Genomic DNA, 9,725 nt, shown 5'->3' with positions numbered 1-9,725 from the left:
GGGCCAGATTTAGTCCAGATAGAGCCTGTATCAGGGCCAGATTTAGTCCAGATAGAGCCTGTATCAGGGCCAGATTTAGTCCAGATAGAAGCCTGTATCAGGGCCATATTTAGTCCAGATAGAGCCGGTATCAAGGCCATATTTAGTCCAGATAGAGCCTGTATCGGGGCCAGATTTAGTTCTATGTGTCTGGTAGCCTACTGTTCTTAAAGGGCCAGTATGTTCTATATTTCCTGTATTGATTGAAGCCTCTGTGTTTACAGGCTTGTGGTGATGGCCAATGTGCTCTAGATGCCAAAACAATCTATGTTTGGTGCTGCCAGTTAGTCTGGTTTGGTTAATAACCATTACACTGGATCATGCAGGCTTACGGAAGGGAAACGCCGATAGTTGAACCTGCAGCCTGAAGACTTACCGACACCAACGGGTCCAAACTGGGGGGAAACCAGCGGGCTGGCGCTGAACTGGTTGTAGGCCGGCGCCGGAGCCCGGTTGAAGAGGCCGTAGGACCCGGCGGACTGGAACGGAGTCGGAGCCGCCGCAGCAGAAGAAGAGCTGGAGCTCATCGACGACTGAGGACCAAGACAGTTTGTGTTAGGGCTGGAGCTGGGCGATGTGGAGACCATCAGATACCACCATATCTTTGACCAGTGACCTCGATATCAATACCGTAACGATATCGTAGTGGTGACTATCGGTGCTTTCACTAAATATTTACCCAATGAGAGTTTAGATCAATAATCACCAGTAATGAGGATATAATGACTGAGAGGGTAAAGGTGAATAATAGAACAGTTACAGTCTGGTGAGGTCAGGACATGACATCACTTTACTGTAAAGCAGCCTTTAACACCAGGAACACACACTTATGTCATATCACCATAACCAAAATCTAAGACGATGTCTAGTCTCATATCACGATATCGATATAATATCCATATATTGCCCAGCTCTAGTTAGGGCTGTTGGAATGAATGCCGAAATTTGAATATAATTCAAATAGTAAAAAAAAATTAAAATCAATCCTATCCTAAAGCTGAAATTACTATTGGAATGTGACTGTTTATAAATATGTTGGCTAACGTTAGCTGATCTCCCTCTTCTCGCCCTGGCTGACCCACTCATGCCACGTCTGATGAACAATAAGTTAGCCGAGTGAGAAACACAAGGTGAGGTCTGAGCTAACGTTACTTACCGTACGTTAGTACAACAGTACGGAGCTAACGTTACTTACCGTACGTTAGTACAACAGTACGGAGCTAACGTTACTTACCGTACGTTAGTACAACAGTACGGAGCTAACGTTACTTACCGTACGTTAGTACAACAGTACGTTAGTACAACAGTACGGAGCTAACGTTACTTACCGTACGTTAGTAACAACGATGCGAACGTTACTTACCGTGACGTTATTACAACGATGCAAGACTACGTTACTTACGCGTTACTGGGCAGTAAAGTTAGCTAACGCTATTTCATCGTACGTTAGTACAACAGTACGGAGCTAACCTTAGTACAACATTACGGAGCTAACGTTACTTACCGTACGTTAGTACAACATTACGGAGCTAACGTTAGTACAACATTACGGAGCTAACGTTAGTACAACAGTACGGAGCTAACGTTAGTACAACAGTACGGAGCTAACCTTAGTACAACAGTACGGAGCTAACGTTAGTACAACAGTACGGAGCTAACGTTAGTACAACAGTACGGAGCTAACGTTAGTACAACAGTACGGAGCTAACGTTAGTACAACAGTACGGAGCTAACGTTAGTACAACAGTACGGAGCTAACGTTAGTACAACAGTACGGAGCTAACCTTAGTACAACAGTACGGAGCTTAAGTTAGTGTACAACAGTACGGAGCTAACGCGTAGTAACGGAGCTAACGTTAGTACAACAGTACGGAGAACGCGTTAGTACAACATTACGGAGCTAACGTTAGTACAACAGTACGGAGCTAACGTTATACAAAACTAACTATTACAACAGACAGCTAACGTAATACAACATTGAGCTAACGTTAGTACAACATAACGGAGCTAACGTTAGTACAACGCACGGGCTAACAGTAAATACCAGTACGGAGCTAACGTTAGTACAACAGTACGGAGCTAACGTTAGAATAACAGGTACGGAGCTAACGTTAGTACGAGCTAAGCGTAGTAACAACAGTACGGAGCTAACGTTAGTACAACAGTACGGAGCTAACGTTAGTACAACAGTACGGAGCTAACGTTAGTACAACAGTACGGAGCTAACGTTAGTACAACAGTACGGAGCTAACGTTAGTACAACATTACGGAGCTAACGTTAGTACAACAGTACGGAGCTAACGTTAGTACGGAGCTAACGTTAGTACAACAGTACGGAGCTAACGTTAGTACAACAGTACGGAGCTAACGTTAGTACAACAGTACGGAGCTAACGTAATATAGTGTAGTAGTTTCTAATACAGTCTGGATAAACAGAGATCTCTCCTCTTCTCTCTCTCTCTCATTGTAAAGTTCTGATGTAAAAAAATAAAATATAAAGTGTGCCAAAAATGTGTGTGTGTGTGTGTGTGTGTGTGTGTGTGTGTGTGTGTGTGTGTGTTACCTGGTCGATAGCCGGGTCCTGAGGCAGTGAGCATGTAGGTTTGGGTTAGGGTGTGTGTGTCTGTGTGTGTGTCTGTATCTCTGTGTGTGTGTATATGTCTGTATCTGTGTGTGTGTGTGTGTGTGTGTGTGTGTGTATCTGTGTGTGTGTGTGTGTGTGTATCTCTGTGTGTGTCTGTATCTCTCTGTGTGTCTGTATCTCTCTGTGTGTCTGTATCTCTCTGTGTGTCTGTATCTCTCTGTGTGTCTGTATCTCTGTGTGTGTGTGTGTGTGTGTGTGTGTGTGTGTGTGTGTGTGTGTGTGTGTGTGTGTGTGTGTGTGTGTGTGTTACCTGGACATGCGGGTCCTAGCGTGGGATGTAGGTTGGGTTAGGTGTGTGTGTGTATATGTCTGTGTGTGTGTGTGTGTCTGTATCTCTGTGTGGGTCTGTATCTGTTGTGTTTGTATATTGTCTGTATGTGTGTGTGTGTGTGTGTGTGTGTGTGTGTGTCTGTATCTGTTGTGTCTGTATCTGTGTGTGTGTGTGTGTCTGTATCTGTGTGTGTCTAGTGTGTGTGTGTGTGTGTCTGTATCTGTGTGTGTCTGTATCTCTGTGTGTGTGTGTGTCTGTATTCTGTGTGTCTGTATCTCGTGTGTGTGTGTCTGTATCTGTGTGTGTCTGTATTCTGTGTGTGTGTGTCTGTATCTGTGTGTGTCTGTATCTCTGTGTGTGTGTGTGTCTGTATCTGTGTGTGTCTGTATCTCTGTGTGTGTGTGTGTGTCTGTATCTGTGTGTGTGTGTGTGTGTGTGTGTGTGTGTCTGTATCTGTGTGTCTGTATCTCTGTGTGTGTGTGTGTGTCTGTATCTGTGTGTGTGTGTGTGTGTGTGTGTGTGTGTGTGTGTGTGTCTGTATCTGTGTGTGTGTGTGTGTGTGTGTGTGTGTGTCTGTATCTGTGTGTGTGTGTGTGTGTGTGTCTGTATCTGTGTGTGTGTGTGTATCTGTGTGTGTGTGTGTGTGTCTGTGTGTGTGTGTGTGTGTGTGTGTGTGTGTGTTTGTATCTGTGTGTCTGTATCTGTGTGTGTGTGTGTGTGTCTGTATCTGTGTGTGTCTGTATCTGTGTGTGTGTGTGTGTGTGTGTGTGTGTGTCTGTATCTGTGTGTGTGTCTGTATCTGTGTGTGTGTGTGTGTGTCTGTGTGTGTGTGTGTGTGTGTGTGTGTGTGTGTGTGTGTGTGTGTGTGTGTGTCTGTATGTGTGTGTGTGTGTGTGTGTGTGTGTGTGTGTGTGTGTGTGTTACCTGGACGATAGCCGGGTCCTGAGGCAGTGAGCATGTAGGTTTGGGCGGCTCACACACAGTCAGGTCCTTGATGTCGCTGCCTCTGAAGATGATGTACTCAAACGTGTCATCTCGGGGGGGAATGGGCCGGTCGGTGGGCCGGTCCTCTGTGCCGAAGGAACGCACTGTTGGGGGGGGACACACACACACACACACACACACACACACACACACACACAATTAGCATCACAGTTAGCATCACAGTTAGCATCACGGGGCATTCAAAGGTGGGACATTAGGGCTGCACGATACAAGGACAATATGCCATAGGGTTGTACGATAACCACAACTTGCTATTAATAAATAGATATTAAAGTAGGGTTGCACAAGACACTGAACACAGAGCTGTGAGACATCATCCTACTGTCAGCTGTTATCAGAGGACACAGAGCTGTGAGACATCATCCTACTGTCAGCTGTTATCAGAGGACACAGAGCTGTGTAACATCAACCTACTGTCAGCTGTTATCAGAGGACACAGAGCTGTGTAACATCAACCTACTGTCAGCTGTTATCAGAGGACACAGAGCTGTGTAACATCAACCTACTGTCAGCTGTTATCAGAGGACACAGAGCTGTGTAACATCAACCTACTGTCAGCTGTTATCAGAGGACACAGAGCTGTGAGACATCATCCTACTGTCAGCTGTTATCAGAGGACACAGAGCTGTGAAACAACCTACTGTCAGCTGTTATCAGAGGACACAGAGCTGTGTAACATCAACCTACTGTCAGCTGTTATCAGAGGACACAGAGCTGTGTAACATCAACCTACTGTCAGCTGTTATCAGAGGACACAGAGCTGTGTAACATCAACCTACTGTCAGCTGTTATCAGAGGACACAGAGCTGTGAGACATCATCCTACTGTCAGCTGTTATCAGAGGACACAGAGCTGTGAGACATCATCCTACTGTCAGCTGTTATCAGAGGACACAGAGCTGTGTAACAACAACCTACTGTCAGCTGTTATCAGAGGACACAGAGCTGTGTAACATCAACCTACTGTCAGCTGTTATCAGAGGACACAGAGCTGTGAAACAACAACCTACTGTCAGCTGTTATCAGAGGACACAGAGCTGTGTAACAACCTACTGTCAGCTGTTATCAGAGGACACAGAGCTGTGAAACAACCTACTGTCAGCTGTTATCAGAGGACACAGAGCTGTGTAACATCAACCTACTGTCAGCTGTTATCAGAGGACACAGAGCTGTGTAACATCAACCTACTGTCAGCTGTTATCAGAGGACACAGAGCTGTGAGACATCATCCTACTGTCAGCTGTTATCAGAGGACACAGAGCTGTGTAACAACCTACTGTCAGCTGTTATCAGAGGACACAGAGCTGTGAAACAACCTACTGTCAGCTGTTATCAGAGGACACAGAGCTGTGTAACATCAACCTACTGTCAGCTGTTATCAGAGGACACAGAGCTGTGTAACATCAACCTACTGTCAGCTGTTATCAGAGGACACAGAGCTGTGTAACATCATCCTACTGTCAGCTGTTATCAGAGGACACAGAGCTGTGAAACAACCTACTGTCAGCTGTTATCAGAGGACACAGAGCTGTGAGACATCATCCTACTGTCAGCTGTTATCAGAGGACACAGAGCTGTGTAACATCATCCTACTGTCAGCTGTCATCAGAGGACACAGAGCTGTGAGACATCATCCTACTGTCAGCTGTCATCAGAGGACACAGAGCTGTGAGACATCATCCTACTGTCAGCTGTTATCAGAGGACACAGAGCTGTGAAACAACCTACGTCAGCTGTTATCAGAGGACACAGAGCTGTGAGACATCATCCTACTGTCAGCTGTTATCAGAGGACACAGAGCTGTGTAACATCATCCTACTGTCAGCTGTTATCAGAGGGAACAGAGAGCTGTGTAACATCATCCTACTGTCAGCTGTTATCAGAGGACACAGAGCTGTGAGACATCATCCTACTGTCAGCTGTTATCAGAGGACACATGTGAACATCACCACTGTAGCTGTTATCAGAGGACACAGAGCTGTGTAACATCAACCTACTGTCAGCTGTTATCAGAGGACACAGAGCTGTGTAACATCATCCTACTGTCAGCTGTTATCAGAGGACACAGAGCTGTGTAACATCATCCTACTGTCAGCTGTTATCAGAGGACACAGAGCTGTGTAACATCAACCTACTGTCAGCTGTTATCAGAGGACACAGAGCTGTGAGACATCATCCTACTGTCAGCTGTTATCAGAGGACACAGAGCTGTGAGACATCATCCTACTGTCAGCTGTTATCAGAGGACACAGAGCTGTTGATATAAATGTAATGTAAATAATAGATTTTCTAATATGTCACCTGTCACTACAGAAGGAAATATTCTGCAGTCTATTCTGCCGATGTTGTCTCTGCTGTAATCAGATCAGAATATATTTATGTTTATGGGAAACATCCATGTGTCCAGACAAGTGCTGCGTTCATGCCACCTGGGAATATCAAGTATATAATATAACAATATATATAATATAATACATCAGGTGGGTGTAAACATGGAGGCAATAACTAAAGATGTGCTGCTGTTTTCTTATAGGAGCAGACAGACAGCACCTGGACAGGTGTGTGTCTGTGTTACCTGCAGGACAACCAACGGGAAAGGAGACAGAAGCTGTTGGTTTATACATATAGGCCTATTAATGAATAACCTGAAACATGTTGTGTGTGTTGTGTGTGTGTTTCTGTGTGTGTGTGTGTGTGTGTGTGTGTGTGTCTGGTGTGTGTGTGTGTGTGTGTGTGTGTCTATATGCTGTGTGTGTGTTGTTGTGTCTGTGTGTGTGTGTGTGTGTGTGTGTGTGTCTCTGCGGGTGTGTGTGTCTCTGCTGTGTGTGTGTGTGTGTGTGTGTGTGTGTGGGTGTGTCTGTGTGTGTGTGTGTGTGTTGGTGTGTCTGTGTGTGTGTGTGTGTGTGTGTGTGTGTGTGTGTGTGTGTGTCTCTAGTTTGTGTGTTGTTGTGTGTGTGTGTCTGTGTGTGTGTGTGTGTGTGTGTGTGTGTGTCTGTGTGTGTGTGTGTGTCTGTGTGTGTGTGTGTGTGTGTCTGTGTCTCTGTGTGTGTGTGTGTGTGTGTGTGTGTGTGTGTGTGTGTGTGTGTGTGTGTCTCTGTGTGTGTGCGTTTCTTGGCAGACGTGTTTGTCCACAATAAAACAGTTTCTGGTCATTGAAATACGTTCAGTGAACCAAAGTCGCCTCCATCAAAACGTCAGCCGTCAACAACGCCACGTCCATGAACGCACGGAAGGCTAGCAGCGCCATGTCAGCCACGTTTCTGGTATGCCAAGACACAGAAAACACCACGCAACAGCCACGCAACAGCCACGCCACGCCACGCAACAGAGAACACCACGCCACAGCCACGCCACACAGCTGCCACGCCACGCAACAGCCACACCACAGAGAACACCACGCAACAGCCACGCCACGCAGCCGCCCACGCCAAACAGCCACACCACAAGAACACCACGCAGCAAGCGCCACAGCCACGCCACACACAGCTGCGCCGAACGCCAACAGCCACACCACAGAGAACACCACGCAACAGCCACGCCACACAGCTGCCAACGCACAACAGCCACACCACCAGAACACCACACGCCAACAGCCGCACGCGCAGCCACGCACGCCACAGCTGCCACGCAGCAGCACAGCCACCACAGAGAACACCACGCAGCTGCCGCGCACGCGCGCTGCCGCAGCTGCCACACACGCCAGCGTAACAGCCACACCACAGAGAACACCACGCAACAGCCACGCCACGCCACAGCCACGCCAGCCACGCTGCCCACGCGCGCCGCTCGCCACGCACGCTTGCGCAACAGCCACACCACAGAGAACACCACGCAACAGCCACGCCACACAGCTGCCACACCACAGAGAACACCACGCGCACAGCAACGCACGCGCCGCTGCCTACGCGGCTGCCACGCACGTGCGCTGCAACGCCACAGGAGAACACCACGCACACAGCCAGCGCGGCTGCCACACCGCCAACAGCCACGCGGCAACAGCACACCACAGAGGAACACCACGCGCCCAGCCACACCACAGAGAACACCACGCAACAGCCACGCCACAGAGAACACCACGCAACAGCCACGCAGCTGCCACGCAACGCAACAGCCACACCACAGAGAACACCACGCAACAGCCACACCACAGAGAACACCCACCACGCCAACAGCCACGCGCACGGCTGCCGCGTAGCGCGCACAGAGGAACACCACGCACACAACCACAGAGAAACGCACGCATGCGTACAAGAACACCAGCGGCAATAGCCCGGCTGCCGCATAACGCAACAGCCACACCACAGAGAACACCACGCAACAGCCACACCACAGAGAACACCACGCAACAGCCACACCACGCAGCCAGTGTGCAGGAGGCCTAAAGCGCTGCTCTCGTGTCTGGTGTTGCCAGTTTGTTAGATTAAGGTGGAAGCGCAGCGTTGGAGCATCCGCTCTGCATACGTTACTCTGTAATGTAGGCGGCCCGTTAGTCTTCCACACACCTCAGGAAAACGCTGACGTCACGGTGAAAGCGGTGTGCCTGGCTGCCCATTAGAGGGATGAAAGCTGCTGGGACGGGGAAGTGGCGTTACGCGCTTTGTGGTCATAATCTGCTGCTGGTGAAGCAGGTGAGGAGAGTTCAGCCGGTCACACAGACACTTAAGCCTCTTCACTAGCAGGGGACACTCACAGACCCATTAGGATAGGACAGGACTGACAGGACCCACTACTGGCAGGAACATGCATTTATAATAAATTGAATTTATATAAGCGTTTTCATGGACTCAAAAGTGCTTTACAGGGCAGGGTAGATTATAAAAACATAACAAAACAAAACGAGCAAACAAAACAAGTAGAACAAAACAAGATACAGATGAAAAAGGGAGGGGCAGGTGGACTATGGGTAGGCTGGGGTGAAGAGATGGGTCTTGAGGCGGGACTGGAAGATGGTGAGGGACTCAGAGGTGCGGATCTCTTGGGGAGGGAGTTCCAGAGCCTGGGAGCTGCTCTGGAGAAGGCTCTGTCCCCAAAACAGCGCAGGTTGGACTTTTGGATGGAGAGGAGAGCCGGCTGAGGTGGATCTGAGGGACCGTGAGGGTTGGTAAGGGGGAGAGGAGGTCAGTGAGGTATGAGGGGGCCAGATGGTGGAGGGCTTTATAGGTGAGGACCAGGATTTTGTAGGTGATCCGTTGGGAAATGGGAAGCCAGTGGAGTTGTTTTAGGACTGGAGTGATGTGGTGCCAGGATTTGGAGCAGGTAATGAGGCGGGCGGCTGAGTTCTGGACCAGTTGGAGTCGGTTGATGTTGGTAGAGCTGATGCCGAGGAGAAGTGAGTTGCAGTAGTCCAGTCGGGAGGAGATGAAGGCGTGAATGAGGTCTTTCAGCAGCGGGGGGTGTGAGAGAGGGTCTGATTTTGGCGATGTTGCGGAGGTGAAAGAAGGAGGTTTTAATGACTTGACGGATGTGAGGCTCAAGGAGAGGGTGGAATCAAAGATAACGCCAAGGTTGCGGGCCTGGGGAGATGGGGAGACAATGGTGCCGTCGATGGTGAGAGTGGGGTTATTGGTTTTGCTGAGGGTGTGGATTTGGAGCCGATCAGAAGGAATTCTTTTTGTCGCTGTTGAGTTTGAGGAAGTTGTGTTGCATCCAGGTTTTAATAGCTGACAGACAGGAGTTGATGTGGGAGAGGGAGGATTGTGGGGGATTTGGTGCTGAGGTAGATCTGGGTGTCGTCAGCATAGCAGTGGAAGTCCAGGTTGAAGTGGCG

At 48.7% G+C, this 9,725-nt stretch overlaps 1 protein-coding gene across 2 annotated transcripts in view; it reads right to left on the bottom strand.

Moving 5' to 3' along the window:
• The window catches only part of LOC120563615 (protein LSM14 homolog A-like), a 30,515-nt gene that overhangs the window by 16,911 nt on the left and 3,879 nt on the right, over positions 1–9,725 (bottom strand). For both annotated transcript variants that reach the window (XM_039807900.1, XM_039807901.1), the window contains exons 2-3: positions 3,879–4,042; positions 416–572 (exon numbers count right to left, since the gene is read on the bottom strand). In XM_039807900.1, the coding sequence (XP_039663834.1) occupies positions 416–572; positions 3,879–4,042 (321 nt within the window). The remainder of the gene's footprint in view (positions 1–415; positions 573–3,878; positions 4,043–9,725) is intronic.

The sequence above is a fragment of the Perca fluviatilis genome, chromosome 8 (assembly GCF_010015445.1).
Source record: "Perca fluviatilis chromosome 8, GENO_Pfluv_1.0, whole genome shotgun sequence".
Taxonomy (NCBI): Eukaryota; Metazoa; Chordata; class Actinopteri; order Perciformes; family Percidae; genus Perca; species Perca fluviatilis.
Note: the sequence above shows the minus strand (reverse complement) of the source record. Positions and strands in the feature narration are given on the sequence as shown.